Genomic DNA, 17,883 nt, shown 5'->3' on the forward strand with positions numbered 1-17,883 from the left:
TTTGACATCGGAGCTACTTTGCCTGTCTTCTGTTGTAATGACATCATTCCTTCATCCATCCCACAATGTGCATCCTATCACCCATTTTAGGCACTTCCTCTCCATCACCTCTAGCTTTCTCAACTGCTCTGCTTTCACTAGTCAGGTTTCTGCACCATACAGTAGTTGATTGTACCACTGTTTTGTACACCTTACTTTTCAGCTTCTTTTGCATTCTTCTGTCATATAATATACCTGACACTCTGTGCCAACTGGCTGCAGCCCCTCTGATTCTAGCTTTAACCTCTTCATTCAGACTTCCCTTCTCCTCAACTATCCCTCACAGATACCTGAAGCTGTTAATTTGTCCCGCTATTTTTCTTTTTGTTTCGATATTCTTCTTTTTCTGATTTCACTCATTTGCTGCCATGACAAATGTCTTGTCTGTACTCAGTTTCATCACGTGTGCTTTTAGTTTTGCATTCCATTCTCCTGTCATCTGCGGACGTTCCTGGACAGAGTCTGCCTGTAATGCCACATTGTCTGCATACATACATACATATTGATCTGTCCCATCCAACCTGTTTGCTAATCTAGTCTATCACTAGTATGAACAGCAGTGGGTTCAGAGATGAACCCTGATGCACACCCACTCCCACCGGGAGCCTCTCTGTAAGTCTGAACACTACTTGTACTTGTGTCACTGGTCCCTTGTACATAGCCTGCACTAATTCTACCCATGTTTCTAGGACTTCGTACCCATCACAGGACTGCTCGAACCATCTTTTTCCGAAACCTTGTCATATACTTTTGCCAAGTCTGAGTGCTCAAATGAACTCATTGAGCTTGTTCTCATCAATCTGTCTAATTGCAAAACATTGGGTTAGTTGTGCTGCATCCCGATCTGAATATGAACCACTTACCTCCCATCATGCTTTCTCCTACTTTGTGTATTCATTTATCAGTCACCCTCTCCAGCACTTTCATGCAGTGTGACAGGAGTTTGATACCTATGTACTGCCCACAGTTGTAAATTTCCCCTTTGTTTTTGTACACTAGTGCTAGAATGTATATTTTCCAGTCACCTGGGATATGCTCTTTTTCTCCATATTGCTGAGTACCGTCTGGAGCCATTTTTGCTGCAACTCATCCAACATCTTAATCATATCTGCCATGTCCTCATCTGAGTCTAATGCTCTTCCTGTCTTTATTTTCCATAGTGCTGCTGTTACTTTTAGGGTGGGATCTTCTTCCTCTTTCATCATAGCTTGTGTCTGGGGCAGTCCAGCTTCTGTGTACTTGTGTGGCTTGCATGGCTAGGCTTATAAGACCCCTTGTGGTTGTTAGCTTTGCATACACCTATAAACTTATAAAACAAACACACCACACACAGAGACACACACACACACACACACACACACACACACACACACACACACACACACTTGACCAAAAATTTCAGCGCTTTGCATGACTGACTGTATAACACCAAACTTTGATTTATGTTTATTCATTTGATTGTAATCAAAGGCACACAGGAATGCATCATCTCAACTAACTGCTGTCAGAATACAGTGTTAAACCCACTTTACCTCTTAACATACCTCATGCCCTCTTAGTTTAAGAGTCAAGGAGAAAGCTAAAATTTATAGGGTGATGAATGACCAAAATCAGGGACCGATATTGCTTTTATATACTTATAAAGTTGCTAAAGTAGCAGGCTTTGCATCAGCATGCTTTTTCTTAAAGTTGTAAGTCTGAAAATCAAATGTCTGTCATTATTTAGTGACCAGACATTTTTTAGAAAAAGTACAAACTTTACAAGGAACACCAAAATATGAGGCACAAGTCAGACACATTCTGCTAAACCAGGAACAATTAAGAGCATTGTATATTTCATCACTTTTACTCAAGCTGCCTCAGACATCTTATGTAGCCACAGACAATAGGAATATTGCCTTGCTGTTTCAGACTGCAGCTAATGAGCTGCTTTCTAAATGTCATTTCTGCTTTCTGCAAAAGGTACGGTTAACTGCTATGATACCTGGCTGTATTAATGAACAATCTGGCTAGAGAAGGAAACATAGTTAATTTTTTAACTACATTTGGACACTCTCAGAACCCCTCTCATCTGCATTAGCATATGTGGAGTTAAGTAGTTCAGCTATTCATCAATCTAAAATTTTCAAAAAAAAATCCTCTTTTCTTTCCCTTTTCTTTTCACTTGGGGGGTTACAGCCCATAAGACAGAATTACAAGCTGCTCCTGCCTAATCCTCGTGACCAAAGGAGGTGGTGTTGGGAACACAGAATGACTGGTAAACTCAGATTTGCAACCTGTGACTCGGCTCTTGCTTTATCACCATAGCTTGATGCACTACCTGCAGTCTGGACCTTAGCCAGACCCCATATATGTCTGGTCACCATGCCTTTTTTAATGGGGCCAGAGAAGAGATGGAGGATGCTGATGCTGCACCATCATAGTGCTGAAAGGGGGTGTGCTGAACCCCCCCCCCACCACCTTGTGGCAGCCTTGCAAGTTCTATTATGACTGCCTTTAAGAAGTGAATGCACACTTCCCCACATGCACAGCCGCCTGCCACAATAGTATATTGCTTGCAGTTGTTGAGCTTGACAGTCTCTTAAAGTTGCTTTTGCAGTCAGCCTAGGCTGCCTCCATCTCCCAAGATGGGTGAACAAGTGCTAGTCACTCACCCCCATCCTTCCCTGACCAGACCCATCAGCACTTTTGCCATTAGTCAAACTCGGGTCATATTGGGTGTAGTCAGTGTTTATCACTCTGCCCCATAGGGTGGGAAATGAAATGAGTGGTTTAAGCAAAAAACCCATTTGGCAGTTGGAATTCTGAAATAAAAAAGTCAGTTAACACAATCTATAACTTAATAAAGTATAAACACAGTAAATATAACAGGGCTTTTTAAAATTTAAATTCTACCACATCTCCTTGCACAAAATAAGTGACATATTCAGAAAGCATGCATGTAATGCACATGGTGTGGGTATACTTGGATACATCCTCATCTGTACTGTGCAGACATGTTCTGGAGTACCTTTTACCTAAACTCATGAATAAGGCTACAAGAAACGTAAACACTCAGAAGATGTGATTAACAAAAAGAAGTTCACAACATGATAGAAAATGAACACATTTTAAATGTTTTACCAAGAGCTATAATTCTGTATTATGTATATTATTTGGTCTCTTATCAGTAAAAAAAATAGTAAATGAACTGGAAATTACTGGATCACAGCTTTGAATCCCACTGATTCTAGACACGTAAGTTTATTATCTCCGGGAAATGTAAACATCTTTGTACTCTAGTTGACCTAAAGAAAAATACATGGAGTAATACGAAACTGTACAACTGCCAGTTTAGTGCAATTAGTAAACTGTCCAAAGAAACTTAACTGTGTCTTCATAAACTTTCAGGTGCAGAATAGTTTCACAACATTAAATCCAGTAATCCCACAACATCAAAATGTTAACACAGAATTAAACATTTAAAAGCATACTGACCTTGACTGACAAACCACCCAGCAATCCAGAAGCAAACCAAGAAAGCAGGGTAACCACCCACAATGCTTTGAAGTCTGCAGAAGAAAATATAAGTGACTTATTAGAGATCTTAAGTAAATATTTTGACATCTTTATAAGATGTGTATTCAGTGATATTTGTGCGTCATAGTTACTTTATTAACAATGTTAGAAATTTTTAAAATATAGTTGATTTACTATGCATCTATGACAGATGTCTCATCCAGTAGTGATTGTCTCTAAAATGTGCACTCACAAAACTGTAAGTTGCATTGGCAGAGTTAGGAATGGGTGTAGGGGTGCACGCTGCCCCCTTTTTAAGCCATTCCGTGTGTTAAAATACAATACGCTGCAGTTTTCTTCTGTTGAAATCAGAAAATGTACTGCCAAAATGGTACATTTTCCATTTCAACTGTTGGTATGAAAAATGCTTGACTCAAACCAATTTTTGCAGACTCATCCAGTACATGAACATATAGTGGTGCTTAATGTTGCTGTTTCTTGGTTTCTTTGAATTTTGTTTCCCTGGGGTATTGTCCAATGAGTCATAAGGATGTCTGCAAAACACTACAAGGGACCTGAGATCAGCTGCTTCATCAAATATTTCTTATTTGGCTTCAATATAATTTGTTGGGTACATTGGTATTTTCCATTTTCTTTGCAGTCCAAGTGTTAGTGGGTGCTGTACTGTTATTTAAGGGGATCAAGTTTCTTTTTATGGAGTAGGGGGAGGGGGTCACTGCAATCATCATATTATAAATATGGTGTAGCAGGTATCAGCTGGCTCGATGTGCACTTGGAGTATATGATGTGGCAGGTAGCATGGAAAGCAAATTGCTTTGTAATCCATATGTATATGTTAGTATTTATGCACATTTTGTATTCTCTTATACATGTACAGTATGTGTCGGTGTGTTGACAGAGACTCTCAGATGATGGATAAACTGTTTCTGAATGAGGTATGCACAATGCAGTTCTCTAATCTCAAAACATTCTGTTTTAGTCATCTGTTTGTTAGCCTTATTGCCCAAATCTGTTGTGCATGCATAATCGTGATGTTTCTTTCCAGAGATTTAATAGATCACTTTAATACTATTAATAGACTCTGACTCTTTCCTGATAGCTGAGAACAAGTGGGCATGTAGATCTTGTGATAAATAATCATACCACCTGTCAGATGCAGCATGTATTATAAATCAACTGATTAGCTAGTGTTGATTTTTCCTTATCAGATTGAAGTTGTCCAGTTCTATTTGGTGTAGGGGACATCATGTCTCAAGGTTTAGATGTCTAGGTACCATATATCTGAATAGTCACTTTAAATTTGTGTTCCTTCCCTCCTAAACTGTGCAAGTTGTAGCATATGAAGAATTATACTGACAGTGGGATAGTATGTTAAAGAGGATATGAGCTGCCAACGAGCTTTACCCTGTAATTCGTATTTGATTCTCCTGTCATATCAGCCATTCTGTGAATTAAAAAAACAGAAATGTACTGCTGTTTTCTTTTGTTGAAATCAGAAAATGTACTGGCAAAACAGTACACTTTTCTGTTTCAACATACCAAACTTTTTTTTCTTTACTGTTGGCAAGAAAGATGCATCAGAGATGTAATTGGAGGTTACAGTCAGGTGATCTTTATGATTATCTTCAATTGCTCCTCCAACTGCATCTCTGCTGTAGTTGAGGGAAGGAGTGCTTAGTGATGGGTAGCAAGCATTTAGTAGTTGGTGAAAAAAAAGCTTTTCTCTTAAAGATTTATAAATATATACTTTTTCAGCCTAGCACCAACAGTACAGAAGTGCAGAGTTGATTCACAACCTGCTCCAGCATTAAGAAGAACTTACCGCAATTCATGTGATGAGGAATAGTGTTCAGAGATCCCGAGATAATTTTTCTTTAAGCAGGGCTCGAAAGAAGCTGCCAAAGCTGCACAATTAAGAGACTCTTAAGACTACCTTGGTTGGCATGTTACACATTGTAAACTCAAAGCTACACTCACTTTAGTCAAATTTCAATTAATTATCCTCCTTCTTAAAAGAGTTAATGCCTGTATTCCTTAACCCTAAATTTCATAGACTTGGTGCATGATGTTTGAACTCCCTTGTCACGTATGAAAACAACTGCTTGTACTCTTGATCAATGTAATTAAAAAGGTTAATTGCCTTTTTTTAAAGTCAGACAGGAATACCTCGTGCTAGAGGAAAAAATTAATTTGTTGTCATTTAAAATCCATGCAGTGTGCTAAACAGAAAATAAGGAAGAATCTGGATAATATACATGCGTTTACAAAGTGTTCAAGCACTTAGGCAGCAAGAATGCTGTGCCATGCCCACAATTTCAATAACCAAATGCCCAGGGGGAAAAATAGTGTCCATGGCCCCAAATTAACATGAGACAGCAGGCAGTATGGCAGCCATGAGAAGTAGACTGCCAGTGGGCATGTCAGTGGCAGTAAAAAAGGAGTGCACAATGGACAACGCCTTTATAATTGGTGTTAGACCACTACTCCTTTCACAGTGCCTAGGGAACATTACCTAAAATGTATACCAGAGCATTAATGTGACTACACTGTACACTGAGCACAACACTCATTCCTTCTTTTGCCCCCATGCACTTGACTATTATAGTTGTGGGCATGGCAGTGTGTGCTTCCCTTTGCCCATAGGGAATTCACAACAGCCATATTTCTCTTCAGCTGAATATACTTTCAGCCATGTGACCCAACCAAATGTACCACTCAGAAATGTTTCGCTGCCTAGGTGCCTGAACCCCCTCTGCAGTTGTGCCTCTTCTTGTTCTGTGAGATTCCCCTTATTCTGCAATGTTTTAACCTTTGTTCACCCCTGTAAATAATTCCTACTACTTCTTAACCATATCTCTTTTTTATTTCTACACTATTTTTAAACTTCATTTTTTCCCACTCATTAGCTATAACTTCTAAAAAAAAACTGTATCTTCCCTAATAACTGTTGAATAATTTACATTATACAATGACCCCCCCCCATTAATATTTCAAAACGTGCATGCTGATTGGTCAGCGTGCATGTTGTAAATCAGACTTATACTAATGGAAAAAGGTCCTGTCACCCGGACTTTTTCCATTAGTATGTCTTTTTTTACAGCAATGGAGAACGCAAGATCACCGTTGCTTTTTAGACACTGTCTTGCTATGTTAAAGGAGTTTAACATAGTGAGACAGCTTTAAAAAAAGTAACAGAGATCTTCCTTTCTCCGTTGCTTTTTTTTAAAGCTGTCTCGCTATGCTAAATCAGTTTAACATAGCGAGACAGCTTTAAAAAAGCAACGGAGATTCTCCGTTGATTTTTTTAAAGCTGTCTCGCTATGTTAAACTCCTTTAATATAGCGAGACACTTTGTAAAAAGCAACGGAGATCTTGCTTTCTCCATTGCTTCCACCCACAGCTCTTATGTACTGCGTAAACATACGTATACACAGTGCATCAGAACTGCCGCAGAATACCAAACAGCTGTGGAAGGGCAGCAAGGAGGCATTATACAATGCCATTATTTAAGAAAAGTATTTTTTTTTCTTAAATAATGTCATTGTATAATAGCAATAACCCACTTCTGGGTGTGGGTAATGCTGGATTTACCCACGGTTGTCTTTGTTTGGCCACTTGGGCTTCGCCCTCGTGACCAAACCACACCAACCGTGGGTAAATCCAGCATTACTCACACCCAGGCATGGGTTATTGCTATATTACCTATTCCTTAAATTATTCTCATTTTAATAAGTAGGCAGGAAAGCACCAATGTCTCATTTTTACCTCAGTACCCTGCATGTCTAATTTAGTTTTTATCAGTGCATGGTCTGAAATAGTTATTGGATGTGTGTTGAAGCTTCCAATTAAATGCACATTTTCCTGTGAAATACAATTTCTATTTAGTCTACCCTGGTCATTGTACATTCATTCAGAGTTCCTGCTACTGAATTCATGTCTTCCATACCAAATATTTCCATAAATTTCTTCAGAAATCTACTCTTTTTTGTTACATTTTCCCTTCACCTTCTAGGTCCCTCAGATACATCCTCACTGTTGCAAATCGAGTTCTAATCCCTGCTTATAATTAATAGTCTCGACTGAAAGCTGATTATTTCTCACAAAATGTTATTCATCTCCATAATAGCAGTTTTTGGAAGAATATAAATACATGCCAGTGTAATTCTCATCCCTTGCAAGTGACCTCTTATTACCAAAAACCTACCATTATCTTTTTTTCCCCTCTTCTATCACTATTGGAACTCCTCTAGCAATTTAGTATAATTACTTCCCTTTTCTTTTGTCACTGATATTCTGCTGACTATCCATGCCAAAATTCTTTCATTATCAAATTCACATGCTCATGTCTTTTCAAATCTCTCTACTGTAGCATTGTTATTTGCACACTGGATTTTTAAATATAATTCAGTACTCTTACCTTTTTGTCTATACCTGTAAGGCCATTTATATTCCAAAATAATATGTATAGCATAGCCATTATGATAAGAAGTTATTGCTGCCACATATTATGCATGACAGCTTTTTTGAATGTGTATTTCCAACTTTTATGTTACATGCACACAATAATGTTTGGAAGGTTGATATTTTAAACTGTCATTTGTTGTCATCTCCATTTCAAAATGTGTCACATTGTTTAAGACTTTTTGTTTTAATGAAAACCCACAAACTAAAAAAAATACATTTTCAGTACACCCCATAACCTCTTAAATTAGAAGAAACACACAAAACTATATCCACCTTAGAAAATGAAGTTTAACCCTCCTGATAGAAACAATCATCCTAATTTGACAACTGCACCCATAGGCATTACCAGCCTTTTAATCAAGGTTACTCATGCTAAAGTGAATTTTACAGCCTGTGCTTACACTAACACTGATTACTGTCTGCTTTTTTCTCTTAATCTATATTCCCCTCCTAGATGTGAAAAACAGCATCTATTCTTTCAGAAAACATTAACTTTTAACTTTAAGAAAAAATGCACTATCTTTAAATAAAAGCAAATTATACACTTTTCTATGAAATGCACTGAAGTATTAAGGCTGCTAGGGAAGATCCTATCTCTTATTCACTTCTAATAATTTCAAACTTCATTTTTTACTGGACTGCTTGGTGTTGCACCTTTACATTTTGCATTTATATCAGCAAACAATGCTCAGAATTATCAAGATTATTGCTTGTACCTGCAGATAGTTCTTCTCCATGGAAACATAAGAACAGAATGTACAACTGCCTTCAGTTGCAGACTTCTTAACTCTCACTGAATATTTGCTAATATAAAAAAATTCAAGCTAATATTGTATATGCAAGAGACTTAGCACTTCTGATGGCATATGCCATGGTGGTACAGCTGTAGCATTGTTACCTCACAGCAAGAGGTTCTCCTGTTCTATTCTCGGCTTAGCTTGGGAGTGCCTTCTGTGTGGAGTCTGCATGTCCTCCCATGGTTGGGTAGCATTCGAAAGACATGCGTGCGTAAATGGGCATACCTTCGTTGAAGGTTGGGCATCGAGCTGGCACCTCAGCGTTTCATAAAAATCTACTGCCAATCATTAGCGGACCAGAGTTCCACTGTGGCGACCCCTTACCAGGAAAAAGCCAAAAGACAAACAACAACTTGCTTACAGAAAGCACTTGATTTTAGATTAAACCAATGACATTAAGCCAGAAATTCACCTATGCAAAAATAAGAGAAAACATCTCAGCTCTATACATAATAGAATCAGTGCACTTTTACACATCTCCCACCCCAACAGCCCATGATGACTGTATACAGTAGAGAGTCGATTATCTGAAAGTCAATTATCTGAATGCAGCCTTCCAACATTTTTGGGTAGGAAAAATCATAAAGTCTGACTATGTAAACATTATATATATTCACTTGCATTTGTGTTTTGAGCTTGTAGCCCGGTCATGTGTGAAAAATATTCTTTATTGTCCACTGGAATCACTGAATGGTTGAAAAGAGCATTCCTTGTGTGCAGAAAAAAACAGGATTTTCAAATGTTTTTATTTGGTTCAATTATATGTTTGATTATCCAAACTACCCTAGGTCCCAATTAGTTCAGATAAATTACTCTACTGTATTAACTTATACTGGCTTTTTTCCAGCCTTTCTTCTTATTTTACACTGTAATGCCTACATTTCATAAAACCAAAACGGCACCTTTATCACATATGATGATCACTTTAAAGACTTACCCTCACCCTCACATTTAAGATACCCCTGACTACATACTACACAAATGTTTTACTATATAGCATGCAATTGATATAATATCATGAAATGTTTTATACAAATGCTAATAAGAAATGAAAATTGCTTTACGTGCAGTCCTTCTAAACATTAATGACATAAAGTGGGATACATGCTTTACAGTCCACCCATATGTTTAAAAAAGTCGGCAAGAGTTCATTCTTTTTCAACCACCTTTTCTTGCAAATCCATATAATAATCTCATATTTTATTCACTAATTTCAGTGTTGCTGGTCTTCCTGTTCATCTTTGTCTCCCAACTCCCGACAATACCTCAAGTCCAAGGTACTCTTGATTCTTCTAATCAATGCCTGTGCTTTCTTTCTGTCCCTCAAGCATTTACTTTTGGAATATTGGAAAAGGTTTCAATGGCAAAATCTCTCTATGAGTTTTATTATCAGAATAATGCAAATTAGACTTGCCTTCTATTTGATGGCTCACGTTTTGTTGGACAAACTTTTATATTCCCTCCTTATCCTGTTCTACATCAAAAAATGACTTTGATCCTCCAGGAAAAAATATTCTGAAGACAGCTGGGTACATCAGCTTGAATCTCACAACTGCCTTTTGACCTTCTTTGAGTGCTGGGATAAATATGCTTCTCTTCTACCTAGAGTACTGTGAAAAATCATTTTCCACAAACACTCTACCGTCTCTAACTTTTAATAATTTGTTCTTTTGTCACAGTTTTGACAGGATCAACTCTTTCTGCTGGTATGATTGTATTTTTACTAATACAGGTCTTGGCTACTTTCTTATGACCAGAATTTGGAGCATACACTTAATATGTCTTTTCAGTTAACCAAAAACAAAAATACTGTGGAGTTATATGGAAACCAGGAACACCTCAAATACAACACAACTAGAAAAAACAAGAAAAAGCAAGCATTAATTTTCCACTTTTTAATAAAAAAAAAAGAAAAAAAGATTAGATTAAGCACCCTCATTTTTTAACACCCAGAAATACTTCAGAACAAGGATTTCAGTTAACAAATCTTGCTCTGGAATACCAGTTCAGTTGTTTATTTGTGCTTTTATATAATTAATACAGTCTATTAATTTAATTTTTCCTGGTACAGCAGAAAATCTCAGGTTTTCCCTGTGACTCTGTCTTCTAACTCTACCATTTTTTTAAACAGTTCTTCTTGAGAAGTCTCATACTCAGCCAGCCTTTTCTTAATTTCAACCTCTGATTTTTGCAATTTTATCATTTCATCTGAATAGTTAGTTAAAGCTCCTTCTGTTTTTCCATACTTTTGGTATTTGAGTTGATATACTCCTTTGATGTTTCATGTATTTTAGTTAGCTCTGAGTATATTTAATTTATTTTTTCTTCTAAATTACTGGAAACCATCTCTTGTACCAAAGCTGGAGCTTGAGCAACTTTTTCCTCAAAAGCTGTAGGATTCTTCAAAGTCATTGTTTTCTCTTTATTTTTTCTGGTTGATTTTCTTTCAGGTTCTGTAAATTTCTTCATTGCTGGCATCCAAACAGTGTATTTAATGTCCAGTAACTGAATTTTACTCAAGATGGCAGAATTAGTTGTTCTTTTTTCTCTTTTTTTTCACACTGAGACACCTGAAATTAAGCTGTTGATGAGCTTGCAGCCATCTAGGAAGTCAAGTATATTCAGAATATTGAGGCTAAAGTCTCAACATATGCCTCCTGTTATAAGCATTCATACACATTCAATTACATATACAGAGTTTCTGAAAACTGTACCCACAAAAGCCTCAAGCATACCTCCAGATGTCATAAGCTCAACAAAACCGTAACTTCACTACTTAATACATTACCAGATCTCCCACTGAACACAATAAATCAAGCATGCATTCACCATTTCATGGCACTGGGGGAGAATTCATGACAACAAAATACAAGGGGTTAAATTTGAATCAAGCCAGACTCAAGAGCCCTTAAAGCAGGCATTGTGAAATTGCAGCCCAACAAAATATTCTAACTTTAGATGATCTCATTGTTGGTAAAACAAAATTAGGGGCATCTCACCTGGTTTAAAAAAGATCAAAGGCATTTCTGAATGGTCACTGTTCATGTTGGGGTGAACAATCTGAGAAGGTACTCCCTCTTGGATATGTAAAAGGAATTGATGGTATTGAGGGGCTAGGGGTTGGCAAAATGGTTAAGGTGTTTACATCACAAAGAAAAGGTACAGAGTTTGATTATCATCTTTGGAGGGGAAATTGGCTAAGTTTAAAATGGCCACAAGGGCAGCTAGCCTAGTACTCAGTTAGGAACCTATGAACCAAACATCCTTGTGGATGGATAAACAATGCATTTGCTTAGAGATGTCCTCCCATCACCTCTTGTGGCACCTAAATATCATAACATGGCACTGGCATTCAGTCAGCGGTTACTAAGTTGTTAGGCTAGAGAATACAGGGAATGGAGGAGTAGAGATTTCTGGAGAGTACTATGATAGATGTTTCATATCTTAAAAGGAAATATGTTGATATTAACCTTAACTAATGTGGGACTTAGTGCAGGATGTTTGGAAGTGAAGGGTATAATAACCTACACATACCTCTCAACTGTCCAGATTTTCACAGAAAGCCCAGATTTTTGCCTCATATTTTTAACTGTTCCTCATAAAATCAGTGAGGATTGCATTCACTAAATAATGACAGGTGTTTGAGTTTCAGACTTCATATTGTTCAGAAAACGCATACTAACAGAAGACCTTTTATTCTAGCAATTTTCTAAATGTATAAGAGCAATATTTAAAATATGTCCATATTTTTGAGGCTTTGTCCCTATTTATGTTTGGCTTTGTCCAGATTTTTTTCTACTTAGAGGTTGAGAGCTATGAACCTACATAAGGAGATCTACAGACTAGGGTTCCATTTGTCAAACAGGGGAATGTAGCTTTAATACAGTGGGTGAAGTTACCCTGGAAGTTTTGTTTGTTTATTTGTATGGGGTAGGTGTACACATTTAAGAGGAAGGGTTGAAAGGACGGTGGTAGTGTTTCTGTTGAATTGTCAAGGTAGCAAGAGCTAGATCCTACAAGATAGGAGAATGCAAGAGTATGAAATAAAGTTTGACTGTAAGAATTTAAAGGGACTGGGTGGGTTGAATGGGGGTAGTGGCACACAGAAGGTTGAGGGGAAAGACATACAGGGTATGAAAAATTATCTTAAATCAGTATGATTTATAGTGAGCAGCATTGTAGAGGTTTAAGGAAAGTTGCTTTATATTCCTAGATTCACACTAAAATCTTACAGTTGTATGGAACTTTATGAATTTGTGGTCTCGCCAACAGAACTAAAATAAAAACAAATAGAAATGGAGTATAGACGTCTATGGACAGAATTGTGGGAGGGTAACAGTTAAGTCAGTGAAGTAATGGAATAAAGAATGAAAGATAGAAGAAATGAAGTACCTTTATTTGGGATAAGGGCCAAAAGTACAGAGAAAAGAAGATATTTGATGATATATAATATCAAACAATATAATAACTGGATAAGGAGTCATATTACTGTGAATGAACAGCAAGTACACTAAGATGAATGATTATGATTTCTTGGTGTGAATGTAAAAGGAAATGAAAACCTGCAGAAATATCTGTGATATAGGATATTTATGTTTAGCTAATAAGGTGAACTGGCAAATATTATAGGAATTGGATCCTGCAAAATGCACGTTTGGATAGAATCCATCAACTAAGCAAAAGTATATAAGGAAGGAATTCTAACATACGTACAGAGTCATGATGTTACAAGATTTGCATTATTGTTCCACAGCTTTTCATTTTCTGGTTCAATTCTCTGATGGGGTGCTTTCTTTATAAAGCTTCCATGTTTTCTTCCATGTGTTCAAGTGGACATTTGCTAGATCTCCAGCTTTCTCCTGAATTCCAAAAAAAAAAAAAAAATGTTGAAAGGGAAACTGATGGTGTTACATTATCTATCGGTCTGCATGTGAGTGAAGGTGTCCTAGTCTATTTGCCCTACAATGGACTGGCAGTAAATCAGTGGTGGGTTTCTTCCTTGTTCCTTTTTAATGCAGTGATAGGCTTCCATTGTCTGTAGCCCAGAAATGGATAAAACTATTGTAACAAATGTCATGAATTGATATAAAAGTCTGGGGAAAGGAAATACATTCTTTTCCATTTGCATATGGGATGAGTGCACTGACCACGGACCCAGTTCACAGTCTTTATCCTCTAATTAGTTTGCCCGTGTGCCTCAGTCATGTCTGAATCCTTGTCCTTTTCTCATTTTTTTATTTGATCTTCCTGCCCACTACAGTTTTCAGATATTCACATATTTTCTTGTTACTACTATCTCTATGATTGTGGAGTTCACATTTCTTTGCGTCTGAACTCCGTAGCTTTACCTAGCCCAGTTTTTCCTTCAAGAATGTTATCTGCAAATCCTTGTCCTTAGCACAAAAAGCGATACACCTTGGTAGAAATTGTTTGAATGCTGGTACAGTGACCCTGACCATGTTTCAAATGGTGAGACAGTCTACTACACTAAAGTTGCAGAGTTGCTGGGTCCAACATGTAGTTAGTCATGATGTAAATGCTGCTGCAGACATCAAGTACAATGATGCACACTTCAGATGTGCAGATATACTTCCTGTTATATATACGGATATTTCTGAATACTTGGACACTTGCCCCATTGCATAATCAAGTGTACTCATTTTTATTATTTTTTTAAGGATACCCATTGTATGCATTCACATTTCCTTTCCAGATATTTTGGAGATAGTCCTTTCTGCACTATGACAATTGTATTAGTATTCCATTACCTTTACCTTTGTGTGGTGGAATGTCTGCCTGTTGGGTAATCGTTGATGTCTGAACACATTCTGAAACAGTCACTGCTTTACTTTACCTGCCAAATGGTTTACAAGGTGTCCGTAAACTGAAAAGTGTTTAATTTGACAAATAGAATCATATTTTTTGCCCTGGGTACCCCCTACATGTTCTGTAAGACTAACTAGATCATTGTTTGATCTCATCCACAGTGTGAAACTAGATGCCATGCAGATTTGTATCTTCACTTTCTGACCATTCTGTCACAGCTGTGCTGCCTCATGCTTCCAGTGTATTCCAGAAAGGTTGCCTAGGTGAGTTGTCCTGACAGGTGATTCAAGCTTTCAAGGAAAATGTAATACAAGGTGAGACAAGTTCTTAATATGCATAGGGCAGTATACTCCACATTGCACCATTAGCGTAATCATTCCAATGCTTGTGAAAGGAGCATTTTCTAGTCACGTTCAGCTATTTACCTGCTTTTTGTCTATAATCCCGGATGCAATTCATGACTTCCATCTGTTCTCCTACAGTTTTGCATAAGCATGTGCGTCTATGTGCATTCAGTCTTTCCCTGCATCATTTGGAATATCCTGTATGAATCACCTAATGACTGTCCTGAAAGACCTGAATGAATGTTTTGTCATGTGAAGCAGCTTTCAAATGCTACACGGTTTGTCTTGATCAGCTAATGACAGTACTCTGTATCAATGGCCAAGTTAGGCAGAATTGTTTGTGTAATATATTGACAAATCCCAATTATTATGTACTCTTACCCTTTACAGTACTGTGCTTTTAATGCTCAGGATCAGGGATGTGGTGTAGTCTTACTTCAGATTTTGTTTTCTATACTGCAATGTAAAGAGGAGCTCTGACCAAGTAAAGTGCATACTCATTCTTTGTGGAATGTGGTGAATTAATTCTAGCTATCATTTATTGGCTTCTTTTGCTAGGCTTTGTTTTTATATACTTTAGTCAATAAGAAACGAGATTTTTTTCAGGCTTGCAGACTTTCAGTGGGAGTAGGGAGTACATTATAAGTTTTTACATGCTTTCCATTTGCTCCCATTTTGAACTGTTATAAATCATTAAAACTTAGTAAAAACAGATTAATTATTTAAAAGTAAGCAAGCCATAGCTGTTTTATAGATTCATAGGTAAGTACCAGGTTAGCTGCCCTAGCAGGCCATTTCAAGCCTAGCCAGTTTCCCTTTTTGTGCTCATATTAACCTATAAGTACACAGATAGAGCTGGCCCAGAAAGATATACCAATTAACCAAAAAAAAAGGATTGTTGAATAGCTGCACGTAGAACAAAATCCTTTATTCACAATATATTAACACTGAATTTAAACAAGGCGTTTTCGTCCAAGTATCCCTCAGACTTCTTCAGACATAACATGAAACTCATCTACTTTCCCATATTATATGCATTTCCATTTAATTGGTTAATAAGTTAATTAAAACCATTAAAGATGCACTACCAATAACTGTTAAAATTCTTGAAAATGAGTGCAATACTATGTACTAATATAAAAGTAATCGCAAATATTGTGTTACTCTGTAACATCATGTAAATAGGACTATTTAATTATTGCGAAATAGATAAATATATTTTATAAAATTGTAATATAAAAAAGTATAAATAAATTTTATGTTGCATGAAGAATTAATAATGTATCAAATGATATATAAATACTTATAATTATTGTATCAAAAATACAATGAACAACAAACACATTTATAATGTGGCCGATCTAAGTTTTAAAAGGGGTAAAATGGAAATAAAATCATTTAGCCCTGGGGGTCTGTTGGCTTCCAGAGTTATCTGCCAAAAAGTTTCTCTAAACTCTAGTTTAGTTTCCCAGGGACTCCCTCTTATTTCTCTGGGAACCATTTCAATCACTGAGAAAAACAACTGGGCATTGCTGCATTCCAGTGTATGTCTATACAGAACGTTTGTGCTATTTTTCTTTCTCACATCATTTAAATGCTCGTAGATTCTGTGTTTTAAATGTCTCTTGGTTTTACCAATATAAAAGGCATAGCAAGACCCACATGTAACTAAATAGACTAGATCATGTGAATTACAATTAGAATAATTCTTGTTGTATAAGGTCTTATGTCTTGCTTCTATATATACTTCTTCGCCCTGTAATATACATTTACATTGGTTACAGGCCCCACATTTGAAAGTCCCCCTCCTTTTATGTGTAAAACCCTGTGAATTGGCTGCATATTCCAGTAAATTTTTAATATTTTACCCTTTCCTGAAAACTACTTTTAGAGGTTTATTCTTAAATACCTCTAAATCTGTAAATTCCAGAAATGTTTTCCATTCCCTTTCTAAGATAAATTTTACATGATATGCGGTCCCACTAAAGTTAGTCACAAAGGCTCTACCAAAATCTTCTTGGGTTGTTTTCTGTATTAGACCTTGTGTGGATGTAACTAGACCTGTGTCCAAAACTGGTGTGTATTTATCTTCTCTCCCTTGTATTACTGCTGTTTGTATGTTTGTAATAAGGTCTATTGGATAGCCTCTATCCTTAAACATTTTTTCTAATACCACACATTCATTCTGAAAGTCCTGATCGGAAGATGTCATGCAACTTATGCAGACGTACTGTCCTTTAATAATATTTTTTTACTGGAATGAGATATGTGCACTCCCATAACTGATGTATGTATTAGAGAATGTTGGTTTTCTATAGACTACTGACTTGAACCCATTACCTGTGTTGTGTATAGTCATGTACAGGTAATTAAAATTTTCTGATGTTACCTGATATGTAAACTGAAGAAAAGTGGTAGAATATATATACATTATATAATATATATACATTAAAATTTCATTGCAAAAGAAAAAAGCAAGCTTTCTCCACGTGTCGGGGCTGTAGTAGCCAATAGCTGCCCGGAACGCTGTGCCTTAAAGGCTTTGTGGTTCATACATTCCACTAGTGTTGCCATATCTGCTGTCCAAAAAATACAGATATCATCAAGGTATCGTGTGTATAAATTCCAATATTGTAAGTAGGGACATGTTTGTACAAATGTATTTTCCCAAACTGATAAGATGATATCTGCATAAGTGGGGGCACAACCCATAGCCACTCCTTGTTCTTGCCTATAAAATTCCCCTTCAAAAAACAAAAAATTATTTCTGAGGACCAATTCAGCTAACTCCAAAGAAAGAAAGATATAATTTTCAGAAATATTTGTCTTCATTCTCAAGGCTTCTTCCAACCACAACAATCCTATATCATGTGGAATGACCAAGAATAAATCCA

The 17,883-nt window shown here is 36.8% G+C and overlaps 1 protein-coding gene across 1 annotated transcript in view; it reads right to left on the reverse strand.

Moving 5' to 3' along the window:
- Nucleotides 1-17,883, reverse strand: part of MGST2 (microsomal glutathione S-transferase 2) — a 127,858-nt gene that overhangs the window by 42,904 nt on the left and 67,071 nt on the right. Inside the window, exon 3 of the mRNA XM_044061629.1 lies at nucleotides 3,517-3,590. Coding sequence (XP_043917564.1) covers nucleotides 3,517-3,590 — 74 coding nt within the window. The remainder of the gene's footprint in view (nucleotides 1-3,516; nucleotides 3,591-17,883) is intronic.

The sequence above is a fragment of the Protopterus annectens genome, chromosome 2.part0 (genome assembly GCF_019279795.1).
Source record: "Protopterus annectens isolate FY-2018-M chromosome 2.part0, PAN1.0, whole genome shotgun sequence".
In the NCBI taxonomy this organism is placed as follows: domain Eukaryota; kingdom Metazoa; phylum Chordata; order Ceratodontiformes; family Protopteridae; genus Protopterus; species Protopterus annectens.